This window comes from Artibeus jamaicensis, unplaced genomic scaffold, assembly GCF_021234435.1.
Source record: "Artibeus jamaicensis isolate MK-2021 breed Jamaican fruit bat unplaced genomic scaffold, CSHL_Jam_final contig_354, whole genome shotgun sequence".
Lineage (NCBI taxonomy): Eukaryota > Metazoa > Chordata > Mammalia > Chiroptera > Phyllostomidae > Artibeus > Artibeus jamaicensis.
The window spans coordinates 28,082,323-28,100,027 of record NW_026521803.1 but is presented as its reverse complement, the minus strand read 5'-3'; the positions used below and the strand labels follow the sequence as shown (position 1 = coordinate 28,100,027).

General features: G+C 41.4%; 1 protein-coding gene across 1 annotated transcript in view; it reads left to right on the top strand.

Moving 5' to 3' along the window:
- SKOR2 (SKI family transcriptional corepressor 2) overlaps positions 1-17,705 on the top strand; it is a 34,161-nt gene that overhangs the window by 15,842 nt on the left and 614 nt on the right. The window contains exons 5-6 of the mRNA XM_037165053.2: positions 234-332; positions 9,724-9,791. Coding sequence (XP_037020948.2) covers positions 234-332; positions 9,724-9,791 — 167 coding nt within the window. The remainder of the gene's footprint in view (positions 1-233; positions 333-9,723; positions 9,792-17,705) is intronic.

The following is a 17,705-nucleotide window of genomic DNA, read 5'->3' as shown; positions in this document are numbered from 1 at the left end:
TTAATGCATACTTATCAATCAATACATGACACTGTAATATAATACTTTAAAATAATATATTACATTGATTTATATTCATGGATTTCTGCACAAAATCTATCCTATGTCCATGCAACACTTTTTAAACTGGTAAAATATTTCGTCTTATAATAATAAATTGCCATATATAACAGTTCTCTGGAGAGTTATTTGTAAAGATTAGTCAAATGACTCTTCTTTCTTCCTTTTATTAGAAGAACTTCAGAAGGTTTTATTTGAGCAAATAGATTTACGAAGACGACTGGAACAAGAATTCCAAGTGTTAAAAGGAAATACATCTTTCCCAGTGTTCAGTAAGAAATCACTTTTATCTCATCATATTATGATAGTTGCTGACATTTCCATTATTAGTCTGAATAATATGCTTCTGAGTATTAAGTGACTGTGTAAAGTACCACTCTGTCTTCCTGTGGTCTCTGTCCAAATATCAGGGAATTTGACTCTGTTATTTATTGTTGGAATCAACTCACAGATGAAATTTCTTAGAAGAATGTTTGGTAATTGTTCTACTGGTGTCTGTGTATCTGTGTGTGTGTTGTGTATATACATAAGTAGTCAGAAGTATTTAGATTGTATATATTTTTAAATATTTTATTATTTATTTTTAGAGAGAGGGGAAAGGAAGGAGAAAGAGTGGGAGAGAAACATCAATGTGTGGTTGCCTCTCATGTGTCCCCTACCGGGGACCTGACCTGCAACCCAGGCATGTGTCCTGACTGGGAATCGAACCAGTGACCCTTTGCTTCACAGGCCTGTGCTCAATCCACTGAGCTACACCAGCCAGGGTAGATTATATATTTTTAAAAAAGAACTACTCAGGTATTTTTATTTTCTAAGATAGAAAACAAAAGAACAATTAAGTGTTAATCTCAGATTGTGTTGGCTGGAGAGCTGCTTGGTACTCACAATATGTATAAATATGAAGATTTAACTTTTAACAATTCACTGTACACATATTTGTTTTGATTGAAATTAGTATATTTTTAGTAGTTTTGGATTCTCCTTCCATATTTAATATTAAAATTCCATTCCAACTCTGATGGCAGGAGATATTGCAGCATAGAAACTCTTGGCTGTACTGCTGGAATCCTGGAATTCCAGGCTCGGTGTGGGTGTCCAGATTTCTAACATTCACCAGCCCTGGTCTGGGTCACATTTGAACACATATGTCAAGAGTAGTGTTTTTTCAACCTTGGTCATAGTTCTCTCTCCATAGGAACTGGGAAACAACATAGTATATAAACTTATATTTTAAATTATATTAGTTTAATATTATTTTTTCTGGGATGCTTTTTTAGAATGTCAACATGCCCCTTGTTTATTAATCTGGACATCACAGAACACACGCTGGCAATTCTTGTGCCAGAGCCATAGACCAGCATCTGGAAAAAAGGTTTTTCAGTAATTGTGACAATTTTAATAATGTCAGCATGAAGGTCTGCCTTCCCCAGGGCTTCTCCAATGTCATCATCAGCACAACTGAAAGCTGCGTCCCCTCAAGTAGCATTTTTGAACAGCACCAGGTCCCTGGTAACATGTCAAATTGACTTTCACTAGAACATGTAGGCAGCAGAAGCAAAGAGGTTGCATGATAGAAAGACCTCAGACTGCAAGAAGTATTGGGGTCTGCCAAGTTTATGATCTCTTAGTACCCTGGAGGGAAGTTTGGAGCTCACGGTGGGTGCTTTGGTGCTTCGGTATTTTGAATTCGCAGAATGCCTGCTAGGGCTTAGAAGAAGATCGAATGGAGGAGCGTGCCCAACGGCTTTTGATAGTGTATTAGGGACATATGACCTTTGGAGCTTTGAGAAAAAGAGAAACTTTTAAAATATCTTTGAAACCTTCAAAAGCAAATGCTTCCAAAGGGTCCAGGGTTCTCCAGCTTCTAAAACTGTATCTCAAGAAAGACTCCACCATTCCCTGCAGGACTGAGCAAACACTGAATGATTAGTTTCCTCTGTAAACTGATGTTCATCTGATGGTCAAGTTTGCAAGTCTCTGCTATTAGATCCAGCAGAGCAGGTTGAAGTCCCACTGAAGCCCCAACGTGCCCATTACCTTCCATGAAGCCAGTGTAGCCCTCATCTATCCCACTAAATAAAAGCGAACTAATTATTCGGACAAATTAACTTATAATAATTTATACACTTTCCTCATTAACTTCTCTGTTATATACAACATGTACATGTTTCTGGTTGTTTTTTGTAAAGTTAGAATGTTAATAGTTTTGATTCAGGTGTGTCATTCAGCCTTTTGATATGAATTTAAATGAATCCACATACACGAAACACTTTAATTAAACAACAACAAAAATTTTTCCTTTTTTATCTGCAGCGTACTCCACTGACCAAGGAAGTGGTATGTGTGTGCCCAAGTTTGAATAATGCATGGTTTAGACACACCACAAAGAGGCAGTTAGTTTCACACCAATGAAACAGCAAATGCACATCACAGGCTGGTTAACTAAACGTGAGAGGCTGTGAAGACGGCAGGCAGACTTAAATTTGCTCAGACAGAAAGGGGGAAACGGAACTGAGTACAAATGCATGGGAAGAAAGCAGAGAGGAATCCCGGCCAGAGTTTTGTCGAGCTTTGTACTAGGAGATGGACACACACTCACAGCCACAGCACCTGCAGTCCAGTTCACGCAGGACACTGGGGACCTGGACCAAGCTACTGCACAAGACAATTAGGAATCCAGGCTCAAAAATCATTCGGCTACACTGGTTTCAGGAAGGGGCTCTGCAACATCCTGGTTGCAGGACCTTGGAAGCTATAAAATGGGCCAGATAATTCCTGTCCCACAGGAAGTCGAGAGGGTAAACGGGAGGATCTGCATGAAGGGCTTCGCTCATCCCTAGTGCAGATAAGTGCACAGTTCTGTCAACTGCCATGGTGATGGGGACAACTAAGCAGGAGGAGGAAGAGCTTATTGGCACTGAACTCTAGAGAGCATTCCTAAAATAAGTCCAGGTTTCTAAGTTCCTCTTGGGATTCTTGTGGTTCTGAGGGTTAATGAGGACCACAGAGATACATAAATGTGAGGATAAAGATTACAGGAAGGAGGAGGAGAAAGAGCAGGAGGAAGGAGGAGGAGGAGGAGGAGAAAGCAAATCTGTATATTTGCAGGGAGCAGAAATTGAGAGGAGGAGCAAGAACAACCAGTCTCTCTATTTGCTGGGACGGAAGTTTCCAGAGCTGCTCTCTATAAATACTCTGCAAAATCCCGGTGGGGAAATGCAGGGAAGAGAACAGAAGGGCAGGAACTAAAACAGCAGGGCCAGGCAAGCATTTCCCAATAGGGCCGAGTCGGAGAAGCTCAATGGTTAGTAGCAGCAAGGGCTCCAGATTTGGACACGGGCCCCTCTGAAGGAGCGCTAACCTTAGGCTCCGGTGCTGCTCTAAAACAATGCTGCTGCCTACCTGGTGGGGTTGAGAGAGGACTGCAGGAGTGAAATGTATACAGGGTTTATTTAGCTCAGTGAGTGCTCCGTAGTAGTGAGGGCTGTTGCTACCATATAAAGTTTGGTACTTAGAATGCTGCAGGGACTTTATGGTAAACCAGCTGATACCAGAAGCCAGAACTTCTGGAGATTTACTGGGCTGTAGTTAGTGAGGCTGGAGCAGGTGGTGGAACTTGGTCGGATACCAGACAATGCGTTTAATTGGCAAACTCGGTAGGACCTGAGCCGAGAGGTCAGGAGGGCATTGTAAGAAAACGGCCTGTCGTACGGGAGAAACATAATCTTGGGTGGAACTACGGAAATAAGTGTTTGAAGAAAATGGAAGAGGAAGAGGTCACCCTTACCGAGGTCAGTTTCTGATGACAGTAGGAAAGTTGGTCACATGTCCTGCAGTGATAGTCACATTCAGATGGACAGGAGTGAGTGATTAGAGACCCTGCCTCCAACAGGCCACCATGCCAACTGCTTCACAGTGAGTGGCTGGTTGGATCATGTTCCCAGCTGTAAATACAGAAGTCATTTTGCCACCACACTGTGCCCTCCTCCCCCTAGCGAATCTGTCTCCACAACACCCTTCCTGTGTGTAGTATTTTCCCTTTGCTGTAGTTTTTAGTCATTTCATCCTCTTTCCACCAGTTTTCATCATAACCCTGGAGTCTAGCCCTGAACCTGGGACCTGCCAAAGGGTTGCTGGATGAGGTTCTGAATGGGGAAGGCCCTTACTCCTCTTCCCCTGTGTCTCTGCAGTGAGTGCCCTGGGTCTTCACCTCCCTCCCCAACTTCAGCCCTTTCTGCTCTCTACCATTAGCCCAGTGTTCCTGAAACTCTGCCTTTGGCTCCAAGTCTTCCATTCAAGAAGCTATAGTGATTCCCTACTGCTGATGATACTCTATCTAATTCAACTCCTGACTTTCAAAAGCCTCCACCATTGGCCCACCCTGACCGCCCAGTCTTATCTCCACTTCTCCTCCTGCCCCACTCCAGTTAGCCTGCAGCCTGCACTCTCCCCTCGCTTTCCACCCAGGCTCACTGGGACGCTCTAGTCCGGCATACCTCCCCTTGTCTAGGTACGCTTCCTCATCCGGGACACAGTTCACGTTCCGCCACATGCAGGGGCCTTGCCCCGTCTGCAGCAGGCACTCTTTGCTGAAGTCCTCTTTGTTTACCTTTAGTTCCACGGGCATTTTATGTTGCCTCCTCTCTGATTGTCTCACACATGCTACCTTCCTGCACCCCACAGCCATGTAAATAGGTTCAGGAACGGTGTTCTTTTGCTGCCCACACAGTGCCCGGCATATTGTGGGTATGTAACACACTCTTAGTAAATGGTTGATAGAAATTTTGGCATCATATTCAAAGAGATTAAAACTGACAACGAAGGATGAGCTTGGATCACTGAAATCTGTTGTATAAGGAGATTAGTGAGGGCTTGAGGATTTAGTCCTGGATTTGCAGGTTTGATGACAAATTCGTGGCACTGGAGCACACTGAGCAGAAAGGACAGTCGGTCATCACAGGGATGGCCTAATGACCTGAGCTTCAGGAAACACTTAAGTGGTAGACTTTGACAATGATACCATCATAGATTCTTATAAAGAGTTACTCTTCCAAGTTTCTGATGAGGTTACTTCATATTAAAAACAAACTACATTTCATCTACTTGAATATACTTACCCCATCTTTCACCTGTGGCTACTCCTGGATTCATTCTGTCTTCATTGGTTTCCATCCTTCCTCTCTCCTTCTGTACGCAGCCTCTGGAGGAGGGAAGATGGGGGAGTTTCAAAAACTGCACAGGTCACAAGTCTCAGTAGTTGTATGAAAGCAGGGCCAACAAAACGAAGACAATGTAAACAAAAGGAGCCCCAAAGCCTATGGCTTCACGGGCAGGATCCACTGGGTAAACCAGATGTACTGTATAGGTTTTCTTATGTCTGGTCCCAGGAATGTAGGCTGGGTGCTTTTTAGTGTTGTTTGGAAAACCCTTTGGCTTTTCAAGCTCTGCACGTCAACAGGGCGCAGCCCTTGCCCTGTGCTCGCTGACGGACTGTGCCATGGCGCTTTCTCTCTGCTCCCTCCTTTTCTGCTAGTGGTTTCTAAAAATAGTTGGGTTTTAAGTGATTCCCATTAGAGAAATTGGCTTAATGATTTTTTTCATCTCCAGTTAAATAGTGCCTTCATCAACCTTTACAACATGGCAAAAATTTTAGTTTCCTTCCATTTGAAAATGAATAATCTTTGTCACTCAAAAATACACCCATGCTCGTTGCAGGAGATCTGAACTCTACAGAAACACAAAGGAAAGGGAAAAATCACCCATAGTCTTATCACCCAGAGATAACCAGTGTTAACACTGGGTGCTTCAGCCTTTTTACTGCATGTTCCATTTTTTTCTTTAACAAAATGAAGTATGTTACACACCAGTTTTTGACCCTCTTGTTTTCACCTAATGTGAGCCTCTTGCATTATTACGCAGCAGCCAGACATGGACTGTTATGTTGGACATTAAACACCGTCTAAGGTTAGATGACCGACAATGTAACTAAATCTTCACTCACATCCATGTGTGTCTCCTTAAGATGAACTAAAAACAACTGCAGTGTCAAAGAAGATGAGCCTTTTAAAGCTCTTGATACATGATGTCAAGTTGCTTTCCAGAAAGGCTGTACTAGTTTATACTCCTGTCCTTGGAATACCACATAACTCTTAATTTTTTATTAAATGGAAAAAAATGGTATCTCATATTAGTTCCTTTTCTTTCATTGGTAGGGATTCAGAGCACTTTGCACATGTCTATCATCCATTTGTATTTCTTATGAAAGCTCATTATATTCTCTCCTTGTGTTCTTTTTTTAAAGATTTTGTCTATTAATTTTTTAGAGAGAGGGGAAGGAAGGGAGAAAGAGAGGGAGAGAAACATCAATATGTGGTTGCCTCTCACATGTCCCCAACTGGGGACCTGGCCTGCAACCCAGGCATGTGCCCTGACTGGGAATTGAACCAGCAATCCTTTGGTTTGCAGCCCGAGCTCAATCCACTGAACTACACCAGCCAGGCTCCTTATGTTCATTTTGATGTGTTCATTCTCCTATTGATTTATATGAACTCTTTATGTACTGAAACATGAATTCCTTGTCATGTGGTGAATATTCGTTTGTTTTAAATTTTGACTGTGCTGTTTTGTGTTTTGAGAGTTTAATTTGTAGTTTATTGTCATACCAAGTTTTACATATTTTTTAAATCAATTATATCAATCTTTCCCTTTCTGGTTTTTGTCCTTAATGCCCTTCCCCACCCCAGTCTTATAAAATATTCACCATTTTTTTCTAATACTTTAGTGGCTTCATTTTTTTTCATTTTAAATCCAATAATTATATTAAGTGCGCCCTCATAAAGCAAGAGCATGAATTAAATGAGGATCAGTTATCACCATTCCACTCTGAATCACCCTAATCCTCTTCTGGATTCCAGGGAGGAATCCAGTCAGCTTCAGGTGGCCCCTCGTTCCTCATTCAACCCAGCTTACTGCCGTGTTCAGAGGCACCTCAGAACCCTGGAGGGACACAGGAACCTAACCCATGGAGGCTCAGAGGACAGGTCTCCCCTTCACAGAGGAAGACCTGCTTTGGGATGTGCTCTGGTGTCTGGAAAACACACTGACCTTGCTGGGAGCACTTGGGCCCGGGGAACGGGGCCAACGGCGTCTGAACCAGGGCAGTTTGCAGAGGACTGGTTCCCTGTTGCCTTGTGCCCGACCCACGACAGCATCCTGAGTGGTGGGGTGGGTGCCAGCCCCTCACAGAGTGCCTCACCCTTGTCCGGTGTCAGTGTAAGTGGCAGTCACCCACTCCCGAATGCCCAGACCAGGAAAGACAGAACTGGGTGCTTAGAGCCCCACCCAGCAGCTTACCTTGTCTCCAAATCTTTCAGCACTGGAGCCAGAAAGGACCTAAGGAGCACATGGTTCCACAGCCTTGTCTGTCCACATAAAGGCCTGCACCCCCCAGTGGGGTAGTTACATGGCAGAACCCAGGCCTTCTAGGGCTACTTCAGTGCTCTCTTCACCCCTCGTTCATTAACTAGCCCCTGCCATGTGCTGAGCACTGTGCTAGGCTTTGGAATCTTTACGTGTCTCAAAGTTACCTTACTGCCCCGCAAGAATTCAGTGGTTAGCTGGGAGACTGATGTAGAATGACTAATCCCGGTATATATTATGGATGTATTAACAGAGGTATGTGCAGAGTATTAGAGGAGTACAGAGAAGGATGACTAATTCTGGCAGGAGGGAGCAGAGGAGTCAGAATTTTCTGGAAGTGATGACATTTAAGCTGGACTTTACAGGAAAGGGAGCTGTTTGCTGTAAGGGTGAGACCACAGCAGTGCCAAACAGAAAGAGGCTAGAAGAACAGGCATAGGGGGACTGGAGAGTGGTTGGAGGGCAGGAGGCTGCAGGAGTTCCCGCTGCCCCCTTTGCTGCAGGCAGCCCAACCCCCTGTCCCCGCCTCCTCCTCCCATTTCATCGTGTGGAAGGCCGTTCTCCACATCTCTGCTCAAGCATTTCCACCCCTTAATGCCCAAGGGACTGCGGGCTTCTCCCTTAACCAGTGCATTCAACCACAGACTCAGCCATAAAACAGTACCTCTCACATTGAATTCAGAGGTAAAAGGGGGCATTGGGTCTTTTTTAAAAAATAAATTACAAAAGAACCGTGGAGATGATAAAAAAAATATCAAAGGTGGCCAAGAGTGGGGTGGAGAAAAGGGGGGAGTAGGAAGCACACAGAGGATTTCAGGGCAGTGAAACTCTCTCTCCGACACCACAGTGCTGGCCACCTGCCATTCTGCATCTGTCCAAACCCATCGAGGGTACGGCACCCAAAACAAACCTTAACAGAGACTCTGGACTTCAGGTGATTGTGATGTGACAATGTAGGGTCATCCCTGACACCACACGTGCCAGTCTGGTGGGTGGTGTTGGTCACTGGGGAGACTGTGTGAGGGGGGACAGGAGAAGATGGGAAATTTCTGTACCTGGCCCCTAATTTTGTTGTGAACCTAAAACTGCTCTTTTTAAAGTCTTTAAAAATAAATAAATAGTAGATAGACAGATAGTGCGTTTGAGGCTGGGGGAAGGAATGCAAATAGTATAGAAAGGTAGAAGTCAATAACATTAAAAAAAAACAATGTTTTTAATGTCTAAGTACCAGCGTCTCGCAAGTAGTAAAGGATTTATTATCTGGAAAGCCATCACTGATTTTCAAGCAGGAGAATGAGAGGGATTTAGAGAAGGAAGGATGGCAGGCCAGATGGTCAACTGGGAGACTCTTGCTTTGGAGCGGATGGAGGTAGAAGTTGTCTGAAGGGGCAGGGAAAAGCTGAGGACAGTGTTTCTGCTTTTTTAAACTGCTGACCTGACTGTCCACTATAGATTCAGTGGGAAATGGTGTTAATGTCTCATTTAAAGCAGAAAGAGCCAGTTAGCCAAGGCCACCCTTCTTAAAAGATCACATCTAGAGGATGCAAAAACATGATAGATACATCGGGAAGAAATTTCTTTTATAAATGCAGCACGATCATTTGCATAATAATATCTCTTCACCACAGCCCCCCATCCTGCCCTTCCGATGCAGAGGAAAGGTCTGTAGAGCTGTACCAGGCTGAAGAGAAACCATAAATTAAAGCTGATACAGGGAGAGAAAGGGTGCTGGTTGGTGGTCAGGCCAGAGTAGGATGATCACTCTTTTAGGAGCGAGGTGAGCTGTGGTGACACCGGCAGCCACACCTAACTGGGCACCCACTTTGTCACCCAGAAGGCACTCTATGTACACGGGCTCACATTTCCTATGACATGAGGTGCCCCCCTTTACCCCCTCTGGACTTCTGAAGACAGGGGAAGTTCTCAATACCTGTGACTTGCTCAAGGGTGCAAGTGTCAGAAACCATGGCTGCACCAGACATTCCTGAGAGTGAGGATATGCAAGGGACTGTACTACACAGGCTGTGAGATACTGTGAAATATTAGATGTAGACCTCTCGGTGTTAACTGTCTATTCTGATTAAATTAAAGAGTTGAAAACACCCTTTCAAACAACCATATTATTTACTTTAAAAAACAGCAGGGGAGGGGTTTTCTATGGGACTATCAGTAATATTTTTACTAAATATGCTAGAAGTAGATTTTGCATCTAAGTCATTTCTCTCTCTCTCTCTCTCCTACTAGATAATTTTCAGGATCAGATGAAAAGGGAACTGGCCTACCGAGAAGAAATGGTGCAACAGTTACAAATTGTAAGATGCATTTCTATTTCAAAATAAATGCAACTGGACTGGCTTGTTTTGACACTGTTCGTGTTTTTGCTGTGAAAGCGTTTGGTCCACCTACCTCTCAGCTAGTTTAGATGCTAATTACAAAGAGATTTACTTAGACACAGGATAAGCAGATGTGTCAGTACGTTTCCTCTGAATGTAACTACCTACCATGTGTTAATAGACAGATGTGTGAATTGCCTCTGTGGGCGAACCAGAGGTACCTGCATCGTCTTGCACTGTGCATGCTTCCCCACCATGCTGGGATGCACCAAAAACACAGGAAGGGCGATTGTCTCCCAGCTTCCCTCTCCTTTCACCACCCAGACCTGAGCCAGGCTCTCCACTGTCAAAAGAAACTAAGTGTAAACACAATGAATCAATTAAATGCATGTGAAGGTTGATGAAAAGAATTATTTCCAAATGAAGTATGTTACTCTATCCTAGTCACATCTAAGAAGTGGACACTAAGATCTATTCCTACAGAAACAGGGAACAGAAAGATGTCTGATAAATAAATGTAGTACCTTTTCTTTTTGTTTTACTTTTTGTTTTTCTGAATTCTTGACCTTTGTCCCCCTGAAAATGCATATGGTATTATCACTGATGCTTTTAAAGCAGTCTCCCAGCTTCCTCCTTTTCGTGAGTACGATGGGAAAATGATCTGTGCCCAGTATTTGTCAGATATTTGTAATCACCTGGGTAAAGTCATGCACTGGTCCTCGGTGTTACTCACAGCATGATTATTGTCACTTGGGGGAGAGCTGGGCCATGTTATCCTTATACCATTAGGCATGTACCTTTTCATACCCACTTGTCTTGTCCAAAGAGGCAGGTAGCTAGCTCTCCGTCAGGACTATTTAACAAAGATGGTTATTAATCTTTTCTTTCTGCATGTAAGAAACCATGCTTATGTGTGTTAATGGAGATTGCTGAGGGTCATCTTTAAAGTGACCTTGGATTGCATGTTTCTCCCCATTTTGGGCTCTGTTAAAAGTGCTGCTTGTTACTCTTAACACACTCCAACCCTGAGGTTTTTCTTGATCTCAAGTGCTGGTACACAGCTCTCAGTTCCAAAAACCACCTCAGCATAAAATGCCTCTCCAATGGGATCTTTCTACTTGTCCTGTTTTATTTTTTGTTTTGATTTTTTTGTACCTAAATTCACTAGGAACAAAAGAATTTTCTTAATTGATGGGCAACTTAACTGCTAATATAGTACACCTAGTATTCTTAGCTTTTGACAATAAGATCCAGTAATTACTTACCGTCAATATACCTTTGTTTTCTTTGTCCAAAGGAAGAATTTAAATATAGACTTGTAGGTAAAATGATATAAAATTTTAAGGCTTTACTGATTTTATTCAGGACATTGTTTTCAGTCTCTTAAAATAAAAATTGTCACACATGAAACCCAAAATTTGTGATTTCAGGGTGGTGATAAGTCTAACAAAATGGGCATTAAGAAAAAAACTAAATATTTATTTCAGAGCCCCTGTTTAAGGCTAATTATGTAACTTAAATGTCTTAATTTTCTTTGACATTTGGTTTCTTTAGCATAAGAAGAAATGATATTGTACCCATGTAGCAGTTCGCAATACCAATAGAAGAAAAAATGTCTCATCTTTTAAGATAGTTCATACATGGAAGATACAGATTAGCATTACTTAACATTTTTACTATTCTATATTGAAAAATTCTATATTTTATCATAGCTATTTATTTATATAGACAAGTGTTATTAATTCACATTCCTCTAGATAGTAAATCACTTCTTGTTGCAAATTAAATTATTTGGGAGAAGCTGTAATTTTTTTCCCCTAGTCTTGTAGGCATAAGCCCCGAAATTCTCAAAGGTACATCCAGGCTAACGACATAAAAATTGGTGAACTAGATGTGATTTGTCCCTCCTGCTCCTTTCCCTTCTTTAGTGTCCCCTTGTCACTGCCTGCAGCACCCAGCACTGTGGGACAGCATGAATGGGTATCAGGAAACGTTTGTTGAATGGACCACCACCCACGGATGCCCTCTGCCCCAACCCTGCTATTCTCATGGAGCGGTCCTCTTCATTCTTTTCCAGATTTCCCTGGTTTGGTCCTGAGTTCCTCAGATGTATTCTTTTGTGCTAAATTACTACCTCCAAGATTACTAAAGGAAGGCATATTGTTGAATTATAGGAAGCTTGAGTATTACTGTATTGTCCTTGTATCTTACAGACACAAACTTTAAGGTCTACAAACTTGAGTTCAAGACTCACCCTCTGTAGTTCATTAAGTGCCAGTTCTGCAACCCAAGGGACCTGTTGTAAGGTCTAACCTGGTGCCCTGATAGGGATATAGTAACGTGTAAGCGTGCAATAAACATGAAATGCCCATGCAAGCCATAAAGTGCTATGCCAATATGAGTGATGTTCCTTCTCAAAGTAGCACTTTAATGCTGGAACTATGTAAGCTTTGGTGGCTTGAGATATTTTTGTGCAGGAAGGACGTGTGTTCGCTTTATGCCATCTGCTTTAGAATGGAGGCACCAGCCTCAAGTTTACTTGAACAGAAACATATCTAATCCCTTATTCAGCTTGTTTCATTTGCTAAAGTTCCTGGGGGAAATGCCTTTAGAAAATCATTCTAAAGATTAGCAAGAAGTTGCTAGGTGCCATAATTATTAACTTTCTCAATATTTTTAGTTGAATGATCTAATTCATCTGTAAATATGCTTATATACTTTTCTCCCTGAGAACCCAACAATTCACTCAAAATTATTTTACTATTTTATACTTAAAGTTTACAGAACATATATTACAGATTAGTCATTTGCCTACAGAATAGACATTTTTTCCTTTAGATGAAATAAAAACCCACTCTACCCTGCAGTAATGGAGAATTGAAATATATTAAAATTATCATATTTTGTAATGATTCCCATAGACCCACAATGCATTTATATGCTGTTACAGTGTTCTTATTCAAAAAATTATATCAAAACATCTTGGGTATCATTGCTGTAGAAAGAAAACTTATGAATTTCTTCGACTCCTGCATTTTTGGATTCTCTACTGACTATAATTTCTGCACTGTTGCTTCCTTTTCCAGTGTTTTAAATGCAGAGTTATGATGGCTGTACAGTCAAATGACTCATACCCTTTGTGCATGTACCTTAATGTCAGATTTAAAGCATATATATATTTAATATTTATACATGCTCACAAGCTAACTTTAAAAATAGCTTAACATTAGAGTTTGATGGTATATAACACAGTTTGTGTTAAAGTCCCCCACCCCTGCCCTAAGTTTTCAAATGCTTAAAATGTTTTATCACTAAATCAGATTTATTTATACAAGTAAAGAAATATAGTCCTCGCGCTGTGAACCAAATACAAAAGTTACAGAAGTTAGTGTGTTCATGAAGACTTTACTGTTTAGTCTCATATAGAAACATAGACTTCTCATTCCTGAGTCGTGATTTTATGAAAAATGTGTTCCACTCTAAACCAAAATTAATCAGCCCTTATGATTAAGAGGAGAGTGAAGAAACTTCATAAACATACACATTGTTATGTGTCCAGTATATCTCAACTTTTTTAAAAGGTAAAGATATTTTATTCTGCATAACCTTTTGATTAAGTTTTTTCCAAGAACTAGAATATAATACAATTTACAATATGAGCTGAGACCATTACAGCATGATGCCTTGATAAACTATTTTTTCATCGCTAATTTGGCAACAGTTTTTTAAAGCAAGTGCATTTATGTACAATATGAGCTACTACTGGTGGTTTGTTGAAGACATGCTGTTTTCCAGTCGTAGTTCTTGAAGGACATGCTGCACCCGAGAGCACATGATAAATGGCTAGACCCAGATTCGCATCCTTTGAATCTGCAGATCGCTACCAAGAGGCAAGCAGAGGGAGCAAATGTACCAGTCTTGAAGTGCCCTCTGCTGTTTTTCCAGAACGCTGCAGTCACACACAGCTGGGGAAAGGGTCTTGAAGTTCCCATTAAAAGCCTCAAGTAACTGTACCACAGTGGGTTTTTTTTATTATTCCATTCATCAGCTGATGGGCAGTTGCATTGCTTCCAAATCTTGGCTATTGTAAATGAACATCGGGGAACATATATTCTTTTGAAGTAATGTTTTGGGTTTCTTTGGATATAATCCCAGAAGTGAAATCGCTGGGTCATAAGGCAGTTCCATTTCTAATTTTTTGAGGAAATTCCATACTATTTCCCACAGTGGCTGCCCCAGTCTGCATTCCCACCAGCAGTGCACAAGGGTTCCCTTTTCTCCACATCCTCACCAGTATTGGTTGTTGATTTACAATGAGAGCCGTTCTGACAGGCAGGAGGTGACCTGGGCAGAACGATGCTCAGAGAAATAAACCAGTCGGAGAAAGACAAATACCTTCGATTTCACTTGTTTGTGGAATCTAATGAACAAAACACTAACAAATAAAATAGAAGCAGACTCATAGATACAGAGAACAGACTGACAGCTGTCAGAGGGGAGGGGAGCTGGGTAAAAAAGGTGAAGGGATTAAGGAAAAAAAAAACCACCTCATAGACAACAGTACGTAATGACCAGAGGGAAAAGCAGGGGGTGGGGGAGAGTTGGAAAAGGGCAGAGGGACGATAAATGGTGATGGGAGAAGATCTGACGTGGGGTGGTGAACGCACAATACGATATACAGATGATGTATTATAGTGGCAATTTTCAACCACCTTGCCACAGAATTTTTAAACCTGCAGTACCCTGACTATTTAGTCAGGGACACTGACCTCTTTTCGTTTAGACCAGGGGTGTCAAACTCATTTTCACCAGGGGCCACATCAGCCTCGAGGTTGCTTTCAAAGGGCCGAAATAATTTTAGGACTGTATAAATGACTACTCCTTAATGGTTAAGGAATTGAAATTATATTCAGCCCTTTGAAGGCGACAGCGAGACTGATGTGGCCCCCAGTGAAAATGAGTTTGATACCCCCGGTGTAGACTGTCAAATTCAAAAACAACAACAGCCAACACAACAGAAGCTGTCTGGTATGAACGAATCAAAATTATACCTGTTTTTTAGTCAGATTAGCAAACACACCTATTTTTGGTGTGCCACAGAATTTCAGTAATTAGTTTGTATGTACTATGAGATAAAAACGGTTGAAGATCACTGTTATAGAATTGTACACTTGGAACCTATATAATTTTATTAACCAATGTTACCTCCATAAATTCAATAAAAATACAAAATAAAAATTTTTTTAAGTTTCCAGTAAAACAGTGTTCCATCATCAGATTTTGGGCTAATGTTTTGTCCATGTGGACTTGCGAAACAGCAGTTTACAACTTCCTGGTGGTGGGAGTACCAGGCTTCCTTGCGGAGACAGGAGCAAGCACTAGGTCTCAGTGGCTGCTGGCAGAACCCACCCCTCTTGGGTTGCCAGTGGAACCTGACCCTCTGGCAAGGGCATAGATCTTCAGTGACTGGTCCTTCCTCGGAGAATCTCCCGTGTTCATCAGGATGGAAATGGCCCAGATTTCTATTGTCTCAGCTTGGAATTTTTAAAATATGTTTTACATGTTTTAAAAGTAGGTAGAATAGTTACTTTTTTGCCCTCTATTTTTAGAAAAAGATTTCCCAGCCACTAGAGGATTTTGGCTTTGTGGACATAATGTAAGTCTGAGCTTCCATGGAGTCTGCCTTAAGATTCTCCAGGAGTCGACAGACTTGGGCTACTGTGGGACCTTTTCCAATTATTGATCAATTGCTATGCATCTTGACAATGCAATTACCTGCTCTGTAGTTCTGTGGCCTTTTCTCATCTTCCTACTTCGGGGATGTTGACTCACCTGAATGTCCGAGCTCAGGCTAACTCTCTCTTGGCACAAACTAAGAAGTTACCAATTTTGGTAACACGGCAATACTTTCGACAGGCTAGAGTCAACTGGGTATTTTAGAAGTAACATAGTAACTTTAAAGGAATTTTGTTTTGTTTTGGTTTTTTGCCCATGCCAGTCTTGGTGATTTTTAAGCTGGTCAAAGTGAAAAGAAAGCTTTTGTAAGTTCTATTATAGGAATTTTATGTGGAATAACTAGCTTAAGTGGTACTCCCAGGATCCTGAGCCCCCATACCGGGGAATATTTACTGAGGTCTCTGTAAGCAATATTGCATTTCATGGAATCTTAAGTATTGTATTGTAAGAGGCAACCTCACTTGATGGATCACAAGAAAAGAAGCTTCCAACTATGGCATGGGGATGTCACCAACTGTAACACCCAATTTCAGAGATAGTAAAATGTGAGAGAAAAAGTACATCCTAGAATCGAGGAAATAGGGTAGCTCTCATTAAAGTTGGGCCATGTTCTAATATATTGTTTATTTATCATTCATGATTTAGGACTTAGAATTAAAAATACATGATTTTGAGATTGCAGGCTTTGCTGCTTATCTTTTTTTTTTTGGCCTTTATTCCATTTTGTTTTAATGAAAGAAAGGCAATAGTCAATATTTGAGTGGGGATAATTCTTGGCACAGGTTTAATTCCAATCTGGAGATTTGGGATCAAATATGCTTATTTTGGGATCAAATATGCTTATTTTTTCCCGAGTCCTTTTTTCCTTCGTAGCTTCCCATCTTAATGAAATGCTCCATTGTTGTTTCAGAAAAAAAATAAGAGGAAGGAAGAAAGAGAGGGATGAAGGGACGGAGGGAAGAAGGAAGGGAGGAAGAGAGGAAGGAAGGAAGGCATTCTGACTTAGGTCTGAAAGCAGACCCCTCAGGCAGTTTTCATTGGGTTAGGATGAGGTGCTTACTGGCTGTGATGAGCTGGCCCATGGTGATGTTGACTGACCTATGCAAATAGTGCCTGGCCCAGAGCAGACCCTAAACATTTAACAGCATCTAATCTTGATGTTGAGGGCTCTTTCTAAATGTAAGGGTGGCACAAATACATTCTATCAGATAATTCTTTTTACCCCAATGTTTGTATCCTTTCTACTTGTTATCCTAAATAACAGAATTCTTTTCAAGTCTCTGTTACATCATGTGTCTGAAGGGAGAGGTGATGGTGTGTTTTGGCTGACTGCAGCGTGCACCATCATGGAAAATCAAGACTTGTGTGTCTGTGTTGGCAGCAGGTGTAGCATGACCTAGACTGAAAAGAAGAGGTAACTAGAGTAGGTCCCCATGTAACTGCTCTGGTCATGGTTATCTAGCTGATCGAAAATATGAGATTAGGGCACTGAACTTTTTGTGGTGCAATATAAATCATTAATTTCCGTGCCCTTTACCAGCTATACACCCATCAGGCACATCCAGGGTGTGGTTGTGCATAAAACAGTGAGATGGCTATTTCAATCTTGTCCCTTGTTTTCCGTTAAAAAGACTGTTTGATTCAACTAACCAGTTATTACAGCAAAATGGTCCTGCTAATCTTAGTCACAAGTGTCATTGTAGCTTTGTAACTCCTTCTGGTTAATAAAGGTTTTTATTTATAGACTGGTAAATCAGGAGAGCAAAACATAAATATGCCAGGAATGAGGGGAACATATATAGCAGTATTCAAAAGCATTGCCTAATTGAATGACAATAATTTTATTTCCCTTGTTGCTTTTACGTAACAGCCACATTTCATGTTACATCGCAGAAGGCTGAATAGTTATTTCTTTAAATGCAAAATAGATTTGAATCTTTAAAGTTCTGCTTTAAGCTTCGTGATGATGAAAGTAAGCAGTATAATGGAAAACCTTAACTGAGGTTAGTGCAGAGGCAAATCTAAATAATGTATGTCGTCCAATTTCAACCGTTTGAATTTTCTAATGAAAAGTAGCATATCAAATGTTATAGGCTCTCATTCAGTGCCCCAGTAGTGAAAAGTACTTTCAAGTTTATCCAGGTAGAATTCTCGAGG